Source organism: Taudactylus pleione, unplaced genomic scaffold (assembly GCF_031769625.1).
Source record: "Taudactylus pleione unplaced genomic scaffold, aTauple2 ptg000109l, whole genome shotgun sequence".
NCBI classification, from domain to species: domain Eukaryota; kingdom Metazoa; phylum Chordata; class Amphibia; order Anura; family Myobatrachidae; genus Taudactylus; species Taudactylus pleione.
The window spans coordinates 1245857-1268374 of record NW_028284511.1 but is presented as its reverse complement, the minus strand read 5'-3'; the positions used below and the strand labels follow the sequence as shown (position 1 = coordinate 1268374).

The window sequence follows — 22518 nt, the reverse complement described above, 5'->3', positions numbered from 1 at the left end:
GGATGGTAGGGCGTGTCGCGCGGTCGTACACCGATTGTGCAGTGTGCATGGCCGCCCGAATATCCTCCATCCGGCGTTGGGTCGGCCATACCCCACCTTTGTCTTATTACAGCACCTCTTCAATTGCAAATAGTTACTGGCAGCAGTGTAACCGGAAGACATGTTTAAGAGGTATGCATAATCAGTAGTAAGTAGGACTCTTTAAAAATGTAAGAAAATGTAAAGAGTTTAAATATTTTGCTATAATATCAAGTTTAATGTGTCAATAAAATCACTTTTTTTAAGGCTATGTAATACCACAAGGTAAAGGAAAGTATTTCAAAGGGTGTTTTACCTGGTATACATCAGTTCCATAGACACAGACAGAGTCAGGCACTGTTGATAAATATATATAAGAAATTATAGCATGAAAGAAAACATGAAAAAGGACACTGGAGTAGTCCCTCAGACATTTACAGTAATAACAACAGATGATATATTACAATCACCTTCTATAAAACAAATACATACATTATACTAATTGAGGGGCCTATTCATCATCACTTATTTTCACAAAAGCATGTGAAAATTGACTTTTTCACATGCTTTTGTGAAAAGTAAGTGTCAGGGCCATTCATCAAGTTTCGAAGAAGCATTTTTTTCGGGACTTGATAGTGTTACTGAACACCACTCAGAGATGGCGTTCAGCCCCCGATAATCTTCACAGACTGCCATGTAACCTGGCAGCCACAGCAGAGGGATCTATTTAGATCCCTCCCTGCTGTGTTTGCACTGCCGAGCTCCGGAACTGAGAGCTCCGCACATTTGTGGCCACACTCACTAGCCGAAGGCACTGACAGACACCTGCAAGGGGGGGGCACGAACACCCACATGGGGGGGGCACCGGACACCCACGGTGGGGGGGCATCAGATACCTGCGGGAGAGGGCATCGGACACCCACGGGGGGGCATCGGATACCCACATGGGAGCAATGGACACCCGTGTGGTAGGGATCGGACACCTGCGGGGGATGCAACGGACACCCGGGTGGGTAGAAGGGGGGCCAGATCAGACACCAGAGGCACAGCGGAGAGGAGACGGTGAGACACCAGGGGAATAGAGAGGGGAGAGCCATGAAGCAGTGAGGAAATCCTTGTGGATACCTCAGCTGCATGGAAAATAAGTATCACTTTTCCGAAAGCTGACTCCTCAAATAGAGCAGCTTTTCGAAAGTGATACTTTTATTACGGAGGCATGATGAATGTCTCCAAAACATCTTTTAAACACGCAGCGAGTTTAAAACATAATTTTCACTAGTGATAATTATGTCATGATGAATTGGCCCCTAAGTGCTTTCTATACCATAAAATTGCATTTCTCACCAGAATCTTCCAACACCAATCTTACAGGAGGCTCATGTCACAAAAAGGCATTCCCTCCCACAGAGTAATTACACTCATATCCTGAAGTAGTTTGTGCTGCTGTGCACATTCTTACAATGTCATTTTTTGCTGAATGTTACTGTATATACTGGCTCACTGAAAATATATTCACACAGATGGGGAGATGTACAAAGCCTTGGAGAGTGATAAAGTAGAGAGAGGTAAAGTACCAACCAATCAACTATCATTTTACAGGCTGCGTTTGCAAAAATTACAGTTAGGAGCTGATTGGTTGGTACTTTATCTCTCTCCACTTTATCACTCTCCAAGGCTTAGTACATCTCCCCAGACCCTGAATTTGTCAACCAAACCTGTAAGTATCTATTTATAGTTTTAGTAATTAAATGATGTAAAAATGTGTATTGTACTATCACATAGAGAGCACACTTTGTATTTGGTAAACTATAAGGACAAATTACTAACAAGTAATAAGCAGTAAGGCAACCTAGCTTACATACCACAGGTAATATTGACACAGCAGGCACCGGGAGGCAGGAATGAAACTACTCGGTAGCCGGATCCGCATTTTGGCATTTGGCACACACATTCACCGCAAGCTATAAAACAAGCAGGGGGGATTAGTGGACTTTTTATTACTTTACCACAATATTGTGTTTGATATAATTAAAAAGAAAAATAATGATAATATTGTGCTTTTCTATAATGTTTAGATATACCAGAACTGTGCACAGACAATTGCTGGTTCCCTAACCTATCATACAGTAAGGAATGGGTATGAAATCCCGGCTGTCGGGATGTCGTAGGTCAGATTACCGACAGCCAGAAACCTGACACCCATAAGAACTAAAGGTAAGTCTTCTCCTAACCCCTAACCCTAAAACTCCCTCCCCGGTGCCTAACCCTAACCTACCCCTCTAGTGCCTAAGCCAAACCTCCCCCTCCCCGCACCCTAAATCTAACCCCCCTCCCCTGTGCCTAAACCTAACCTCCCCACCTAGTGACTAAATCTAACCTTCCCCTCCCCACACCCTAATCCTAACCCTCCCTCCCCGGTGCCTAACCCTGCCCTTAGTGCCTAACCCTAACATCCCCCTAACACCCCTATACTTACCTTCGGGATGCCAGCGGTCGGGATACTTTTGCTGGGATTCCTACCTGTCGGGATTTTGGTGCCGATATTCAGACTATTGGCATCCCGCATGCCAGGATGCTGCCTACATCCCATACAGTAGGTTATGTGCTGTTATACAGTATATTGGTCTGACTTTCAATGTATTAAAGTAGAAAAGTGTTTAATAGCTTTTAAATATAAATATGCAATTCAAGTAGTCTTGCAAGCTAGATTTATAAAATATTTTTAATCAGTTATTAAAATGATAATTATTGTAAATTTCTCTTAATAATAAATATCCTACATTTTGGAAAAAAATATCTTAATTAACTTAATTCGACTGTATGAAGTTTTAAATACTGGAAATGGCAAACTTACATGGGGTTGTGGAAACTGCTACTGTTGTAGAAGATACAGAAGTTGATACAGTTGTTAAAGTTGTGGCAGATTCTGTTGTTGAGAAATTGGAAATTAAATATGGCGTGATGGTGGATCCAGTTGATGAGGATGTTGTTGATGATCCAGTTGTGGATATTGTGGTGGATAATGTTGTTGAGGATTTGGTTGTTGAGCCTGTTGGTGCTGTATATGTTGGTCCAGTTGTTAATGATATGTTTATTGATCCAGTGGTATATGGTGTTGATACCGTTGTTGTTGAACAATTCCCGACATATCTTTCTGGCTTGCAGTCACTGTTACAAATTGCATAATAATCGCAACCATTCCTGTCTGCTGTTCTATATATAATATCACCTATTAAGCAAAATAAATATCAATAAAATGACTATCATCAGTAGAAAGATAAAACTAAAAAATGTGAAAGTAAAAAGAAAAACTTTGAATATTGTCATATTTTACATATTAATCACTGGAAAGATTATTTTCAATTTGTTAATGAAATTCAAGATCTCAAGACTAACACATTTTATTTTAAATAAAATGTAATTGTGGGGTTCTAAGAATTTACTATCTACATCATAGTTTCAATGTTATATTTCCAAGTGCCATGAAGTGTGAGTCCCAGACATGCAAAGATTTATGTACAATTAGATCAAAATCTAAAGAATTGGACAATGATATTGTGGCTACTGTACGTAATATGTGGTGTGTCGCAGCCATATTTCTTTGTGCAAAATGATCTTAATAAAAAACAAAGATATCTGTACCATGGTATCTACTTTAAACAGAATATGTTTGCTGAAATTATGTACACAAGATGTACATAATTCATAGTACTAATTTATCAATATATTTGCATTTAAAATCTATATACAGATGTGTCATCATACCCTGGGCATCTTTACGCCATAGACAGTGAGATGCCTCGCACAACTTAGATCCTGCGAGAGGATTAGCGTATTTTACTTGTTATTAAACTTTGTGTCTTAGTCGCATAGCAGATGTAGCAAAAACCTACTCACAGTGTACTACAGATGCTGGGCTGCAATATTACATGCACAAAAATTGATTTTACGTAAGTAAAAAGTTGCAGATAAAACAGAACATGGCATTTGTAAAAGCCGCTGCTGCTTGCATTGGAGCCCGTTTTTCACAGATTCAGACCTAGTCACCCACAGATATACAATTGTTTCAATCCCCAGTGTTTGCACGTTTTGAGCGAAAAAGATGATCGAATTGGTGCGATTGAAGGCACAGGGTAAAAGAACACATCTGTAATCAGGGCATGTTATAAGATAAAATACAAAGAGAAACATACATCTGCACACATAAATTAAACGTTAATTAATTAAATTGACCCCATATTATAATATTATCAATATTAAAATATTAATAATGGGGGTGCTGCCATTAGACAAGAAGTGCTATATTAATACTGAAGAAAAAGAAAAAGAAATTCAGCACAGACTGAATTGGTATGATAAAATAATACTTTATTAGGTATGCATTAAGATATTCCAACAGAAATAGACTTCAGCGAAATAAGGTTAAAAATAAATAATAATCGTGTGGCTATTCGTAATGAAAAAGTGAAAATAAAATCATGAAACAACCCTGCCGTGTGAATTCATTTCTTATTACTATTATTATTAGATTCCCATGTTCAAAAAAAGGGGGGGGGAGCACAAGTATAAATTCTTACACAACTTCTTTGGTAATTACAGTAGTTGGTGCTGGTGTCTCGTTAATATATTATTCAAGGTTGAAAATCTATGAGGATTTGTCAATGATGTCAAAGATATCCAGGGCCGCCATCAGGGGGGGACTGCCGGGACTCTAGTACCGGGCCCGGAGACAGAGGAGGCAAAGAATGGACAGGGCGGCTGGCAGGGGGCAGGGAGAAAGCATCAGCGCTGTGAAATTTCAACTATGCAGTACCCACTGGAGCTGTCCGTGAGCTGTGATTGGCTCGCAGAACGGCAGCCAATCAGGAGCAGCAGCTCCTTATCAGCCAACCAGGAGCGCCCGCTCCTGATTGGCTGCCGTTCCGCGAGCTGTGATTGGCTCGCAGCCGGCTGCGTAGTTCAGATGCTGCAGTGGCGCGGATGCTGGTGGATGGCCCAGTCCGACTCCATAGTTGAATTTCACAGCGCTGATGCTTTCTCCCTGGCACCTGCCAGCCGCCTTGTGCATTCCTCGCCGCAGCTAGCCGGGCACAATCTCTCTCAGGAGAACGCAGGTATGTTGACCCTGCCTTGTGCCCCCCCCTTCTCTAGTCCAGCCAGCGCTGTTCCCCCCAGTCCAGCCAGCCAGTCTTTCCTGCGCCCAGCCCCCTGTTCAGCCAGCCAGCCTTCCCTGCCTTGCTCCTCCCCCAGTCCAGCTAGTCTTTCCTGCGCCCCCCCTCCTAGTCCAGCCAACCAGCCTGTCTACCCTGTGCCCCCTCCCCATGTTCAGCCAGCCTTTCCTGTGCCCCCCCCGGTCCAGCCAGCCTGCCTTCCCTGTGCCCCCTACCCATATCCAGCCAGCCTTTCCTGCACTCCCCCTAGTTCAGCCAGCCTGCCTTGCCCCTCCCCAGTCCAGCCAGCCTGCCTTCCCTGTGCCTCCTACCCATAAGCAGCCAGCCTTCCCTGTGCCCCCCACAGTTCAGCCAGCCTGCCTTCCCTGTGCTCCCTACCCATAAACAGCCAGCCTTTCCTGCGCCCCCCCAGTCCAGCCAGCCTGTCTTCCCTGTGCCCCCTCAGGGGCCCTGCCTATTTTGTTGGTACCGGGCCCCAGAATTTCTGATGGCAGCCCTGAAAATATCCATCATATTTATATCTTAATTGAATTGATGCAAATGTATTATCAAATATTCCTCATAAAGTCAATATCCTTTATAAACTGCCATAAATCTGTTAATGGAAACATTAATCTCAATTTATTAGATGTAATAGCAATATCCATCCATCTGTAGTTTATTCTACTGACTGTTTCAGTTTATCAGACATAAAAACTGAAACACTGTTGTCAGTTGTTGCTATTTCTATGGATCCATAGACACAGGCCCAGACACCTCCACTCTAAATGTCCTGTAACTGGACAAACATTCAATTGTTAGTGCATAGGATATGCACTTATCATAGTGCTAGTAGATCTGACCTAATTGTTAAACAAAGTATCAAGCTTAATTGCTAATATTTAGACAGTCAGATATGCCGCACATTCATATGATCACAGTATAATCTATTGTCCTGTAACTAGACAGACATTCAATTATTAGGTGCTAGTGCATAGGGGATGCACTTATCATGGTGCTGGTAAATCAGACCTGATTACAAGTAACACATATGCAAAGTGTCAAGCTTAATTGTTAGTATTTAAACAGATATGCCGCACGCTGAAGTCTATTCCTGTTGGAATATCTTAATGCATACCTAATAAAGTATTATTTTATCATTCCAATTCAGTCTGTGCGCCATCTCCATGACAAAACTTTTTTCTTTTTCTTCAGTATTAACATTATAAGATAAACTGCTTCTTATATACAAAAACAATGTAAAAAAGTCACTTACCAGGTGAAAACAATGACTCATTTACTTGGCAGAAACAAGGTGTTGTCATGCTAGATGGAGTTGATGGTGTGATTACAGATGAACTAGGTGTAGTGCTGTATCCAGATGTAGATTTTACACTGGTAGATGAGGAGATAGTTGTAGACAAAGGGGTTGTTATAGAAGTTAATGATGTGGATAAGGTAGAAAAAAATGTTGAAGATATTGGGGAAGTGGTTGTTCCAGAAGTTGAAGTAATAGTAACAGTAGGAGAGGAGGTAAGGCTTGTTACTTTGGTTAAGTGAGATGTTGATATTCCACTTGTAGTTGAAACACTCTTATATGGGACTGTTGTTGTGGTTGATGTACTGATTGTGGAGAATTTTGTAGATACAGAGGAAGAGGGAGTTGTTGTTTCTGTTAAGGTTGTTGATGAAGTGGAAGTGGTTGAAGTTCCACTTGTAGTTGAAACAATTTTATATGGGGCTGTTGTTGTAGGTGGTTCACAAATTGTAGAGCAACACTGAACTCTTATTTTATAATTTTGACACTCTGGCATAAAGATTCCTCTCTGCTTGGCATTAAGACAAATAAGGCCAGTTTTCATATCACATTGTGAAACTGCATTATTTGCTCTAACACTTGAATCTGATGCTACGTCACACTGTATTTGGCTTGCCATTTCCTGTACAGAACATATTTCATATCCAGTAGACTTTAATAGATCCATGCTGTCACTCTCTTCATCAGAAGAGTGTCTTGAAGCAATGTGATCTTCTTCACTCGAAGAACCTCTTGAAAGTTTGCTACCTTTTTCATTTGAATTACTCTTTGAGGATTTTTTGCCTTTTTGTTTAGAATCCTCTCTTGAAGTGCTGTGATCTTTTCCATTGGGTGAGGTTTTTGAAGAATAACTCTCATTTTCATCAGAATCACTTCCTGATGGCTTATGTTCTTTTACATTGGAATATGTAATTGTTGGACTACTACCCTCAATCCATGGTGACCAGTAGCATTTCATTAAATATGGGCAAGTTGTTGAAGAGGTAGTAGAAACTGTGGTAGATGAAGGTGTGAATTTTGTAGGTGAAGTTGGTGTTTTTTGTGAGGTTTTTTTTGTAGAAGTAGAGGAAGATTTAGTTGATGTTTTGGATGAAGTGACTGGTGTTCTGCTTATGGTGGATGGTGGCAAAGAAGAGGTAGTGGTAGTTATTTTTTTTGAGGTGGATGAGGAAGTGCTTGATGGTCGACCTGTGGTAGGTGTTCTAGAAATATAGGTAGTGGGTGTTGTGGTGGATGAAGTGGAAGTAGTTGAGGTTCCACTTGTAGATAAAACTCTATAAGGGGTTACTGGTGTTTCTTGTGATGTTGATTTTGTTAAAATAGAGGTATGGATAGTTGGTGTTGTTGAGGTGGAGGGTGAAGTGACTGGTGTTTTGGCCCTGGTGGATGGTGGCGAAGAAGAGGTAGTGGTAGTTGTTATTTTTGTTGAGGTGGATGATGAAGTGGTTGACGGTCCACCTGTGGTAGGTGTTCTAGAAATATAGGTAGTGGGTGTTGTGGTGGATAAAGTGGAAGTACTTGAGGTTCCACTTGTAGATAAAACAATATAAGGGGTAACTGGTGTTTCTTGTAATGTTGATTTTGTTAAAATAGAGGTATGGATAGTTGGTGTTGTTGAGGTGGAGGGTGAAGTGGTTGATGTATTAATTGTGGTGAATTTTGTAGATACAGAGGAAGAGGGAGTTGTTGTTTCTGTTAAGGTTGTTGATGAAGTGGAAGTGGTTGAAGTTCCACTTGTAGATAAAACAATATAAGGGGTTATTGGTGTTTCTTGTGATGTTGATTTTGTTAAAATAGAGGTATGGATAATTGGGGTTGTTGAGGTGGAGGGTGAAGTGACTGGTGTTTTGCTTGTGGTGGATGGTGGTGAAGAAGAGGTAGTGGTAGTTGTTATTTTTGTTGAAGTGGATGATGAAGTGGTTGACGGTCCACCTGTGGTAGGTGTTCTAGGAATATAGGTAGTGGGTGTTGTGGTGTATGAAGTGGAAGTAGTTGAGGTTCCACTTGTAGATAAAACAATATAAGGGGTTACTGGTGTTTCTTGTGATGTTAATTTTGTAAAAATAGAGGTATGGATAGTTGGTGTTGTTGAGATGGATGGTGAAGTGGTTGATGTACTGATTGTGGTGAATTTTGTAGATACAGAGGAAGAGGGAGTTGTTGTTTCTGTTAAGGTTGTTGATGAAGTGGAAGTGGTTGAAGTTCCACTTGTAGTTGAAACAATTTTATATGGAGCTGTTGTTGTAGGTGGTTCACAAATTGTAGAGCAACACTGAACTCTTATTTTATAATTTTGACACTCTGGCATAAAGAGTCCTCTCTGCTTGGCATTAAGACAAATTAGGCCAGTTTTCATATCACATTGTGAAACTGCATTATTTGCTTTAATACTTGAATCTGATGCTATGTCACACTGTATGTGGCTTGCCATTTCCTGTACAGAACATATTTCATATCCAGTAGACTTTAATAGATCCAAGCTGTCACTCTCTTCATCAGAAGAGTGTCTTAAAGCTGTGTGATCTTCTTCACTCGAAGAACCTCTTGAAAGCTTGCTACCATTTTCATTTGAATTACTCTTTGAGGATGTTTTGCCTTTTTGTTTAGAATCCTCTCTTGAAGTGCTGTGATCTTTTCCGTTGGGTGAGGTTTTTGAAGAATAACTCTCATTTTCATCAGAATTACTATCTGATGTCTTATGTTCTTTTACATTGGAATATGTAATTGTTGGACTACTACCCTCAATCCATGGTGACCAGTAGCATTTCATTAAATATGGGCAAGTTGTTGAAGAGGTAGTAGAAACTGTGGTAGATGAAGGTGTGAATTTTGTAGGTGAAGTTGGTGTTTTTTGTGAGTTTTTTTTTGTAGAAGTAGAGGAAGATTTAGTTGATGTTTTGGATGAAGTGACTGGTGTTCTGCTTATGGTGGATGGTGGCAAAGAAGAGGTAGTGGTAGTTATTTTTTTTGAGGTGGATGAGGAAGTGCTTGATGGTCGACCTGTGGTAGGTGTTCTAGAAATATAGGTAGTGGGTGTTGTGGTGGATGAAGTGGAAGTAGTTGAGGTTCCACTTGTAGATAAAACTCTATAAGGGGTTACTGGTGTTTCTTGTGATGTTGATTTTGTTAAAATAGAGGTATGGATAGTTGGTGTTGTTGAGGTGGAGGGTGAAGTGACTGGTGTTTTGGCCCTGGTGGATGGTGGCGAAGAAGAGGTAGTGGTAGTTGTTATTTTTGTTGAGGTGGATGATGAAGTGGTTGACGGTCCACCTGTGGTAGGTGTTCTAGAAATATAGGTAGTGGGTGTTGTGGTGGATAAAGTGGAAGTACTTGAGGTTCCACTTGTAGATAAAACAATATAAGGGGTAACTGGTGTTTCTTGTAATGTTGATTTTGTTAAAATAGAGGTATGGATAGTTGGTGTTGTTGAGGTGGAGGGTGAAGTGGTTGATGTATTAATTGTGGTGAATTTTGTAGATACAGAGGAAGAGGGAGTTGTTGTTTCTGTTAAGGTTGTTGATGAAGTGGAAGTGGTTGAAGTTCCACTTGTAGATAAAACAATATAAGGGGTTATTGGTGTTTCTTGTGATGTTGATTTTGTTAAAATAGAGGTATGGATAATTGGGGTTGTTGAGGTGGAGGGTGAAGTGACTGGTGTTTTGCTTGTGGTGGATGGTGGTGAAGAAGAGGTAGTGGTAGTTGTTATTTTTGTTGAAGTGGATGATGAAGTGGTTGACGGTCCACCTGTGGTAGGTGTTCTAGAAATATAGGTAGTGGGTGTTGTGGTGTATGAAGTGGAAGTAGTTGAGGTTCCACTTGTAGATAAAACAATATAAGGGGTTACTGGTGTTTCTTGTGATGTTAATTTTGTAAAAATAGAGGTATGGATAGTTGGTGTTGTTGAGATGGATGGTGAAGTGGTTGATGTACTGATTGTGGTGAATTTTGTAGATACAGAGGAAGAGGGAGTTGTTGTTTCTGTTAAGGTTGTTGATGAAGTGGAAGTGGTTGAAGTTCCACTTGTAGTTGAAACAATTTTATATGGAGCTGTTGTTGTAGGTGGTTCACAAATTGTAGAGCAACACTGAACTCTTATTTTATAATTTTGACACTCTGGCATAAAGAGTCCTCTCTGCTTGGCATTAAGACAAATTAGGCCAGTTTTCATATCACATTGTGAAACTGCATTATTTGCTTTAGTACTTGAATCTGATGCTACTTCACACTGTATGTGGCTTGCCATTTCCTGTACAGAACATATTTCATATCCAGTAGACTTTAATAGATCCAAGCTGTCACTCTCTTCATCAGAAGAGTGTCTTAAAGCTGTGTGATCTTCTTCACTCGAAGAACCTCTTGAAAGCTTGCTACCATTTTCATTTGAATTACTCTTTGAGGATGTTTTGCCTTTTTGTTTAGAATCCTCTCTTGAAGTGCTGTGATCTTTTCCGTTGGGTGAGGTTTTTGAAGAATAACTCTCATTTTCATCAGAATTACTATCTGATGTTTTATGTTCTTTTACATTGGAATATGTAATTGTTGGACTACTACCCTCAATCCATGGTGACCAGTAGCATTTCATTAAATATGGGCAAGTTGTTGAAGAGGTAGTAGAAACTGTGGTAGATGAAGGTGTGAATTTTGTAGGTGAAGTTGGTGTTTTTTGTGAGGTTGTTCTTGTAGAAGTAGAGGAAGATTTAGTTGATGTTTTGGTTGAAGTGACTGGTGTTTTGCTTATGGTGGATGGTGGTGAAGAAGAGGTAGTGGTAGTTGTTATTTTTGTTGAGGTGGATGAGGAAGTGCTTGATGGTCCACCTGTGGTAGATGTTCTAGAAATATAGGTAGTGGGTGTTGTGGTGGATGAAGTGGAAGTAGTTGAGGTTCCACTTGTAGATAAAATTATATAAAGGGTTACTGGTGTTTCTTGTGATGTTGATTTTGTTAAAATAGAGGTATGGATAGTTGGTGTTGTTGAGGTGGAGGGTGAAGTGACTGGTGTTTTGCCCCTGGTCGATGGTGGCGAAGAATAGGTAGTGGTAGTTGTTGTTTTTGTTGAGGTGGATGATGAAGTGGTTGATGGTCCACCTGTGGTAGGTGTTCTAGAAATATAGGTAGTGGGTGTTGTGGTGGATGAAGTGGAAGTAGTTGAGGTTCCACTTGTAGATAAAACAATATAAGGAGTAACTGGTGTTTCTTGTGATGTTGATTTTGTTAAAACAGAGGTATGGATAGTTGGTGTTGATGAGGTGGAGGGTGAAGTTACTGGTGTTTTGCCCCTGGTGGATGGTGGTGAAGAAGAGGTACTGATAGTTGTTATTTTTGTTGAGGTGGATGATGAAGTGGTTGACGGTCCTCCTGTGGTAGGTGTTCTAGAAATATAGGTAATGGGTGTTGTGGTGGATAAAGTGGAAGTAGTTGAGGTTCCACTTGTAGATAAATCAATATAAGGGGTAACTGGTGTTTCTTGTGATGTTGATTTTGTTAAAATAGAGGTATGGATAGTTGGTGATGTTGAGGTGGAGGGTGAAGTGGTTGATGTACTAATTGTGGTGAATTTTGTAGATACAGAGGAAGAGGGAGTTGTTGTTTCTGTTAAGGTTGTTGATGAAGTGGAAGTAGTTGAAGTTCCACTTGTAGTTGAAACTATTTTATATGGGGCTGTTGTTGTAGGTGGTTCACAAATTGTGGAGCAACACTGAACTCTTATCTTATAATTTTGACACTCTGGCATAAAGATTCCTCTCTTCTTGGCATTAAGACAAATAAGGCCAGTTTTCATATCACATTGTGAAACTGCATTATTTTCTTTAACACTTGAATCTGATGCTATGTCACACTGTATTTGGCTTGCCATTTCCTGTACAGAACATATTTCATATCCAGTAGACTTTAATAGATCCATGCTGTCACTCTCTTCATCAGAAGAGTGTCTTGAAGCAGTGTGATCTTCTTCACTCGAAGAACCTCTTGAAAGTTTGCTACCATTTTCATTTGAATTACTCTTTGAGGATGTTTTGCCATTTTGTTTAGAATCCTCTCTTGAAGTGCTGTGATCTTTTCCATTGGGTGAGGTTTTTGAAGAATAACTCTCATTTTCATCAGAATAACTTCCTGATGGCTTATGTTCTTTTACATTGGAATATGTAATTGTTGGACTACTACCCTCAATCCATGGTGACCAGTAGCATTTCATTAAATATGGGCAAGTTGTTGAAGAGGTAGTAGAAACTGTGGTAGATGAAGGTGTGGATTTTGTAGGTGAAGTTGGTGTTTTTTGTGAGGTTGTTCTTGTAGAAGTAGAGGAAGATTTAGTTGATGTTTTGGTTGAAGTGACTGGTGTTCTGTTTATGGTGGATGGTGGCGAAGATGAGGTAGTGGTAGTTGTTATTTTTGTTGAGGTGGATGAGGAAGTGCTTGATGGTCCACCTGTGGTATTTGTTCTTGAAATATAGGTAGTGGGTGTTGTGGTGGATGAAGTGGAAGTAGTTGAGGTTCCACTTGTAGATAAAACACTATAAGGGGTTACTGGTGTTTCTTGTGATGTTGATTTTGTTAAAATAGAGGTATGGATAGTTGGTGTTGTTGAGGTGGAGGGCGATGTGACTAGTGTTCTGCCTGTGGTGGATGGTTGCGAAGAAGATGTAGTGGTAGTTGTTTTATTTGCGGTGGATGATGAAGTGGTTGATGGTCCACCTGTGGTAGGTGTTCTAGAAATATAGGTAGTGGGTGTTGTGGTGGATGAAGTGGAAGTAGTTGAGGTTCCACTTGTAGATAAAACAATATAAGGGGTTACTGGTGTTTCTTGTGAAGTTGATTTTGTTAAAATAGAGGTATGGATAGTTGGTGTTGTTGAGGTGGAGGGTGAAGTGACTGGTGTTCTGCTTGTGGTGGATGGTGGTGAAGAAGAGGTAGTGGTAGTTGTTATTTTTGTTGAGGTGGATGATGAAGTGATTGACTGTCCACCTGTGGTAGGTGTTCTATAAATATAAGTAGTGGGTGTTGTGGTGGATGAAGTGGAAGTAGTTGAGGTTCCACTTGTAGATAAAACAATATAAGGGGTTACTGGTGTTTCTTGTGAAGTTGATTTTGTTAAAATAGAGGTATGGACAGTTGGTGTTGTTGAGGTGGAGGGTGAAGTGGTTGTTGTACTGATTGTGTTGAATTTTGTAGATACAGAAGAAGAGGGAGTTGTTGTTTCTGTTAAGGTTGTTGATGAAGTGGAAGTAGTTGAAGTTCCACTTGTAGTTGAAACTATTTTATATGGGGCTGTTGTTGTAGGTGGTTCACAAATTGTAGAGCAACACTGAACTCTTATCTTATAATTTTGACACTCTGGCATAAAGATTCCTCTCTTCTTGGCATTAAGACAAATAAGGCCAGTTTTCATATCACATTGTGAAACTGCATTATTTTCTTTAACACTTGAATCTGATGCTATGTCACACTGTATTTGGCTTGCCATTTCCTGTACAGAACATATTTCATATCCAGTAGACTTTAATAGATCCATGCTGTCACTCTCTTCATCAGAAGAGTGTCTTGAAGCAGTGTGATCTTCACTCGAAGAACCTCTTGAAAGTTTGCTACCATTTTCATTTGAATTACTCTTTGAGGATGTTTTGCCATTTTGTTTAGAATCCTCTCTTGAAGTGCTGTGATCTTTTCCATTGGGTGAGGTTTTTGAAGAATAACTCTCATTTTCATCAGAATAACTTCCTGATGGCTTATGTTCTTTTACATTGGAATATGTAATTGTTGGACTACTACCCTCAATCCATGGTGACCAGTAGCATTTCATTAAATATGGGCAAGTTGTTGAAGAGGTAGTAGAAACTATGGTAGATGAAGGTGTGGATTTTGTAGGTGAAGTTGGTGTTTTTTGTGAGGTTGTTCTTGTAGAAGTAGAGGAAGATTTAGTTGATGTTTTGGTTGAAGTGACTGGTGTTCTGCTTATGGTGGATGGTGGCGAAGATGAGGTAGTGGTAGTTGTTATTTTTGTTGAGGTGGATGAGGTAGTGCTTGATGGTCCACCTGTGGTATTTGTTCTAGAAATATAGGTAGTGGGTGTTGTGGTGGATGAAGTGGAAGTAGTTGAGGTTCCACTTGTAGATAAAACACTATAAGGGGTTACTGGTGTTTCTTGTGATGTTGATTTTGTTAAAATAGAGGTATGGATAGTTGGTGTTGTTGAGGTGGAGGGCGATGTGACTAGTGTTCTGCCTGTGGTGGATGGTTGCGAAGAAGAGGTAGTGGTAGTTGTTTTTGTTGCGGTGGATGATGAAGTGGTTGATGGTCCTCCTGTGGTAGGTGTTCTAGATATATAGGTAGTCGGTGTTGTGGTGGATGAAGTGGAAGTAGATGAGGTTCCACTTGTAGATAAAACAATATAAGGGGTTACTGTTGTTTCTTGTGATGTTAATTTTGTAAAAATAGAGGTATGTATAGTTGGTGTTGTTGAGGTGGAGGGTGAAGTGGTTGATGTACTAATTGTGGTGAATTTTGTAGATACAGAGGAAGAGGGAGTTCTTGTTTCTGTTAAGGTTGTTGATGAAGTGGAAGTGGTTGAAGTCCCACTTGTAGATAAAACAATATAAGGTGTTACTGGTGTTTCTTGAGATGTTGATTTTGTAAAAATAGAGGTATGGATAGTTGGTGTTGTTGAGGTGGAGGGTGAAGTGACTGGTGTTCTGCTTGTGGTGGATGGTGGTGAAGAAGACGTAGTGGTAGTTGTTATTTTTGTTGAGGTGGATGATGAAGTGGTTGACGGTCCACCTGTGGTAGGTATTCTATAAATATAAGTAGTGGGTGTTGTGGTGGATGAAGTGGAAGTAGTTGAGGTTCCACTTGTAGATAAAACAATATTAGGGGTTACTGGTGTTTCTTGTGAAGTTGATTTTGTTAAAATAGAGGTATGGACAGTTGGTGTTGTTGAGGTGGAGGGTGCAGTGGTTGATGTACTGATTGTGTTGAATTTTGTAGATACAGAAGAAGAGGGAGTTGTTGTTTCTGTTAAGGTTGTTGATGAAGTGGAAGTAGTTGAAGTTCCACTTGTAGTTGAAACTATTTGATATGGGGCTGTTGTTGTAGGTGGTTCACAAATTGTGGAGCAACACTGAACTCTTAACTTATAATTTTGACACTCTGGCATAAAGATTCCTCTCTTCTTGGCATTAAGACAAATAAGGCCAGTTTTCATATCACATTGTGAAACTGCATTATTTTCTGTAACACTTGATTCTGATGCTATGTCACACTGTATTTGGCTTGCCATTTCCTGTACAGAACATATTTCATATCCAGTAGACTTTAATAGATCCATGTTGTCACTCTCTTCATCAGAAGAGTGTCTTGAAGCAGTGTGATCTTCTTCACTTGAAGAACCTCTTGAAAGTTTGCTACCATTTTCATTTGAATTACTCTTTGAGGATGTTTTGCCATTTTGTTTAGAATCCTCTCTTGAAGTGCTGTGATCTTTTCCATTGGGTGAGGTTTTTGAAGAATAATTCTCATTTTCATCAGAATAACTTCCTGATGGCTTATGTTCTTTTACATTGGAATATGTAATTGTTGGACTACTACCCTCAATCCATGGTGACCAGTAGCATTTCATTAAATATGGGCAAGTTGTTGAAGAGGTAGTAGAAACTGTGGTAGATGAAGGTGTGGATTTTGTAGGTGAAGTTGGTGTTTTTTGTGAGGTTGTTCTTGTAGAAGTAGAGGAAGATTTAGTTGATGTTTTGGTTGAAGTGACTGGTGTTCTGCTTATGGTGGATGGTGGCGAAGATGAGGTAGTGGTAGTTGTTATTTTTGTTGAGGTGGATGAGGAAGTGCTTGATGGTCCACCTGTGGTATTTGATCTAGAAATATAGGTAGTGGGTGTTGTGGTGGATGAAGTGGAAGTAGTTGAGGTTCCACTTGTAGATAAAACACTATAAGGGGTTACTGGTGTTTCTTGTGATGTTGATTTTGTTAAAATAGAGTTATGGATAGTTGGTGTTGTTGAGGTGGAGGGCAATGTGACTAGTGTTCTGCCTGTGGTGGATGGTTGCGAAGAAGAGGTAGTGGTAGTTGTTTTTGTTGCGGTGGATGATGAAGTGGTTGATGGTCCACCTGTGGTAGGTGTTCTAGAAATATAGGTAGTGGGTGTTGTGGTGGATGAAGTGGAAGTAGTTGAGGTTCCACTTGTAGATAAAACAATATAAGGGGTTACTGGTGTTTTTTGTGATGTTAATTTTGTAAAAATAGAGGTATGTATAGTTGGTGTTGTTGAGGTGGAGGGTGAAGTGGTTGATGTACTAATTGTGGTGAATTTTGTAGATACAGAGGAAGAGGGAGTTCTTGTTTCTGTTAAGGTTGTTGATGAAGTGGAAGTGGTTGAAGTCCCACTTGTAGATAAAACAATATAAGGTGTTACTGGTGTTTCTTGTGATGTTGATTTTGTAAAAATAGAGGTATGGATAGTTGGTGTTGTTGAGGTGGAGGGTGAAGTGACTGGTGTTCTGCTTGTGGTGGATGGTAGTGAAGAAGAGGTAGTGGTAGTTGTTATTTTTGTTGAGGTGGATGATGAAGTGGTTGATGGTCCACCTGTGGTAGGTGTTCTATAAATATAAGTAGTGGGTTTTGTGGTGGATGAAGTGGAAGTAGTTGAGGTTCCACTTGTAGATAAAACAATATAAGGGGTTACTGGTGTTTCTTGTGAAGTTGATTTTGTTAAAATAGAGGTATGGACAGTTGGTGTTGTTGAGGTGGAGGGTGAAGTGGTTGATGTACTGATTGTGTTGAATTTTGTAGATACAGAAGAAGAGGGAGTTGTTGTTTCTGTTAAAGTTGTTGATGAAGTGGAAGTAGTTGAAGTTCCACTTGTAGTTGAAACTATTTTATATGGGGCTGTTGTTGTAGGTGGTTCACAAATTGTAGAGCAACACTGAACTCTTATCTTATAATTTTGACACTCTGGCATAAAGATTCCTCTCTTCTTGGCATTAAGACAAATAAGGCCAGTTTTCATATCACATTGTGAAACTGCATTATTTTCTTTAACACTTGAATCTGATGCTATGTCACACTGTATTTGGCTTGCCATTTCCTGTACAGAACATATTTCATATCCAGTAGACTTTAATAGATCCATGCTGTCACTCTCTTCATCAGAAGAGTGTCTTGAAGCAGTGTGATCTTCTTCACTCGAAGAACCTCTTGAAAGTTTGCTACCATTTTCATTTGAATGACTCTTTGAAGATGTTTTGCCATTTTGTTTAGAATCCTCTCTTGAAGTGCTGTGATCTTTTCCATTGGGTGAGGTTTTTGAAGAATAACTCTCATTTTCATCAGAATAACTTCCTGATGGCTTATGTTCTTTTACATTGGAATATGTAATTGTTGGACTACTACCCTCAATCCATGGTGACCAGTAGCATTTCATTAAATATGGGCAAGTTGTTGAAGAGGTAGTAGAAACTGTGGTAGATGAAGGTGTGGATTTTGTAGGTGAAGTTGGTGTTTTTTGTGAGGTTGTTCTTGTAGAAGTAGAGGAAGATTTAGTTGATGTTTTGGTTGAAGTGACTGGTGTTCTGCTTATGGTGGATGGTGGCGAAGATGAGGTAGTGGTAGTTGTTATTTTTGTTGAGGTGGATGAGGAAGTGCTTGATGGTCCACCTGTAGTATTTGTTCTTGAAATATAGGTAGTGGGTGTTGTGGTGGATGAAGTGGAAGTAGTTGAGGTTCCACTTGTAGATAAAACACTATTAGGGGTTACTGGTGTTTCTTGTGATGTTGATTTTATTAAAATAGAGGTATGGATAGTTGGTGTTGTTGAGGTATAGGGCGATGTGACTAGTGTTCTGCCTGTGGTGGATGGTTGCGAAGAAGAGGTAGTTTTAGTTGTTTTTGTTGCGGTGGATGATGAAGTGGTTGGTGGTCCACCTGTGGTAGGTGTTCTAGAAATATAGGTAGTGGGTGTTGTGGTGGATGAAGTGGAAGTAGTTGAGGTTCCACTTGTAGATAAAACAATATAAGGGGTTACTGGTGTTTCTTGTGATGTTAATTTTGTAAAAATAGAGGTATGTATAGTTGGTGTTGTTGAGGTGGAGGGTGAAGTGGTTGATGTACTAATTGTGGTGAATTTTGTAGATACAGAGGAAGAGGGAGTTCTTGTTTCTGTTAAGGTTGTTGATGAAGTGGAAGTGGTTGAAGTCCCACTTGTAGATAAAACAATATAAGGTGTTACTGGTGTTTCTTGTGATGTTGATTTTGTAAAAATAGAGGTATGGATAGTTGGTGTTGTTGAGGTGGAGGGTGAAGTGACTGGTGTTCTGCTTGTGGTGGATGGTGGTGAAGAAGAGGTAGTGGTAGTTGTTATTTTTGTTGAGGTGGATGATGAAGTGGTTGACGGTCCACCTGTGGTAGGTGTTCTATAAATATAAGTAGTGGGTGTTGTGGTGGATGAAGTGGAAGTAGTTGAGGTTCCACTTGTAGATAAAACAATATAAGGTGTTACTGGTGTTTCTTGTGAAGTTGAATTTGTTAAAATAGAGGTATGGACAGTTGGTGTTGTTGAGGTGGAGGGTGAAGTGGTTGATGAACTGATTGTGTTGAATTTTGTAGATACAGAAGAAGAGGGAGTTGTTGTTTCTGTTAAGGTTGTTGATGAAGTGGAAGTAGTTGAAGTTCCACTTGTAGTTGAAACTATTTTATATGGGGCTGTTGTTGTAGGTGGTTCACAAATTGTAGAGCAACACTGAACTCTTATCTTATAATTTTGACACTCTGGCATAAAGATTCCTCTCTTCTTGGCATTAAGACAAATAAGGCCAGTTTTCATATCACATTGTGAAACTGCATTATTTTCTTTAACACTTGAATCTGATGCTATGTCACACTGTATTTGGCTTGCCATTTCCTGTACAGAACATATTTCATATCCAGTAGACTTTAATAGATCCATGCTGTCACTCTCTTCATCAGAAGAGTGTCTTGAAGCAGTGTGATCTTCTTCACTCAAAGAACCTCTTGGAAGTTTGCTACCATTTTCATTTGAATTACTCTTTGAGGATGTTTTGCCATTTTGTTTAGAATCCTCTCTTGAAGTGCTGTGATCTTTTCCATTGGGTGAGGTTTTTGAAGAATAACTCTCATTTTCATCAGAATCACTTCCTGATGGCTTATGTTCTTTTACATTGGAATATGTAATTGTTGGACTACTACCCTCAATCCATGGTGACCAGTAGCATTTCATTAAATATGGGCAAGTTGTTGAAGAGGTAGTAGAAACTGTGGTAGATGAAGGTGTGGATTTTGTAGGTGAAGTTGGTGTTTTTTGTGAGGTTGTTCTTGTAGAAGTAGAGGAAGAGGTAGTTGATGTTTTGGTTGAAGTGACTGGTGTTCTGCTTGTGGTGGATGGTGGTGAAGAATAGGCAGTGGTAGTTGTTATTTTTGTTGAGGTGGATGAGGGAGTGGTTGATCGTCCACCTGTTTTAGGTGTTCTAGAAATATAGGTAGTGGGTGTTATTGTGTATGAAGTAGGAGTAATTGTGGTTCCACTTGTCGATAAAACAATATAAGGGGTTTCTGGTGTTTCTTGTGATGTTGATTTTGTTAAAATTGAGGTGTGGATAGTTGGTTTTGTTGAGGTGGAGGGTGAAGTGACTTGTGTTCTGATTGTGGTGTATGGTGGCGAAGAAGTAGTGGTAGTTGTTATTTTTGTTGAGGTAGATGATGAAATGGTTGATAGTCCACCTGTGGTAGGTGTTCTAAAAATATAGTAAGTGGGTGTTATGGTGGATGAAATAGGAGTAGTTGAGGTTCCACTTGTAGATAAAACAATATAAGTGGTTACTGGTGTTTCTTGTGATGTTGATTTTGTTATAATAGAGGTATGGATAGTTGGTGTTGTTGAGGTGGAGGGTGAAGTGACTGGTGTTCTGATTGTGGTGGATGGTGGCGAAGAAGAGGTAGTGATAGTTGTTATTTTTGTTGAGGTGGATGATGAAGTGGTTGATGGCCTACTTGTGGTGGATGTTCTTGTAATAGTGGTAATGGGTGTTGTGGTGGATGAAGTGGTTGTGATTCCACTTGTAGATAAAACAATAAAAGGGGTTACTGGTGTTTCTTGTGATGTTGATTTTGTTAAAATAGAGGTATGGATAGTTGGTGTTGTTGAGGTGGAGGGAGATGTAGTTGATGTACTACTGATTGTGGTGAATTTTGTTACAGAGGAAGAGGGAGTTGTTTTTTCTTCTGAGGTTTTTGATGAAGTGATTGAAGTTCCACTTGTAGTTGAAACACTCTTATATGGGATTGTTGTTGTAGATGGTTCACAATGTTTAGAACAACACTGAACCCTTACATTGTAATTTCGACATTCTGGTATAGATATTCCTTTCTGTTTGGCATTAAGACAGTCAATTCCAGTTTGTATGTCACATTGTGAAACTGCATCATTTTCTTTTTTTGGTATTGTTGATTCTAGTTCACACTGTATTTGGCTTGCCATTTCCTGTACTGAGCATATTTCATATCCAGTAGACTTTAAGAGTTCTAAACTATCACTTCCTTTACTATAAGAGGGTTTTGAAGGGTTTTTATCTTCTTCACTTGAAGAATCTATTGAATATTTGCTGCTTTTTTCATTGGAATAGTTCTTTGATGCTTTATTAACTTTTTGTTTAGAATTCTCTGGTGAAATTCTATGATCTTTTCCATTAGAGTTGATGCTTGAAGTATTATTGTCCACTTCATGAGATTCATCTCCTGAAAGATTACGTTCTTCTCCAAAATGCTTTATTGTTGGACTGCTTTCATTAGTCCATGGTGTCCAATAACATTTCATCAGATATGTATATGGACAAGTTGTTGATGAAGTCGTTAATAGTGTAGTAGTAATTGATGGAGTGGATGAAGAAGAAGATGTTTTCACTGGTGTTGATTGAGTTGTAAATCTTGTAGAAGGAGAGGTAGAGGTTTGTGTAGAAGTAGTGCTTTCTGTTTTAGAATAAGTGGAGGTTGATTCTGTAACTGTAGTTGATGGAGATGATGCTGTTGTTATTTCACTGCATGTGGTTTTTGAAGAACAACATTGAATTCTGATTTGATAATTATAACATATTCTCTGTGGCTGCTGACTGTTAAGGCAGATTAAACCAACATACTTGCTGCATGTGACCTGTTGACCTAAATCTTCTATTGCATCATCAGGAAAATATTTTGCTCTGCATTCTACATTTTGCGGAGTATCACAAATGTCTAAACCCTTTTTCTTGATGTTTTCAAAAGTTTCAAAATCCCCTCCATCTTTTTGAGGACCTGGGTAGTTCACATCATACCATATTGACCATGTGCACCCTGCATCCTTTTCAGTTATAGTACATACTGGAAAAATAAAATATTCAAAGAGTATTGTATTAGTTTCATACTTTATAAGAAAATAAATTTTTTTATTTTCTTTACATTTCTCAAAATTTCAGTTTCCTTGTTAAACTCTATTATCAAAATGTTAGTAGTACACTTGCCAATGATAATACACTACTGTATGTTATGATAAACTATTATAAGCTTTATCTTTCCATTTGTTAAAACCTGAGGAGATCTGACCATTTTTATTTATTTATGTAGTCATTTTGATTTTTGTTTTTTCTAGTGTCCTTACTAAATGTATTTTTTGGCTAGACAATGAACTTGTGTCCTAGGTCATTTAAAGAATGCTTAAAGAAATAAATAACTGGAGTAGCTCTTAAATGAGTTTCTATAAATAATAATAATAATAATATTAATAATAATAATAATAATAATAATAATAATAAAATGAAAAAGAATATGTCATTATTATTATTATTAGTCATGGAATATTGATTTAAATGGTTTAAACAACTTATAGTATGTGCTTATCCACTTTTCTCTTCAGCAGATAATGCTTACTGTCACACTTGTACAGTGTACAGTATGTAGCCTCAGTGATCGCAAAATATGCGCCATAGCATGTTTTTACACATTATAGGAAGTTGGGGGCCCTATTTTCTAAACTGAGCGGGTCCTGCA

The 22518-nt window shown here is 39.2% G+C and overlaps 1 protein-coding gene across 1 annotated transcript in view; it reads right to left on the bottom strand.

Annotated features, from left to right (window-relative positions):
* LOC148525212 (uncharacterized) overlaps positions 1–22518 on the bottom strand; it is a 102951-nt gene that overhangs the window by 17206 nt on the left and 63227 nt on the right. The window contains exons 32-35 of the mRNA XM_088471023.1: positions 6445–21852; positions 2873–3247; positions 1881–1979; positions 335–375 (exon numbers count right to left, since the gene is read on the bottom strand). Coding sequence (XP_088327149.1) covers positions 335–375; positions 1881–1979; positions 2873–3247; positions 6445–21852 — 15923 coding nt within the window. The remainder of the gene's footprint in view (positions 1–334; positions 376–1880; positions 1980–2872; positions 3248–6444; positions 21853–22518) is intronic.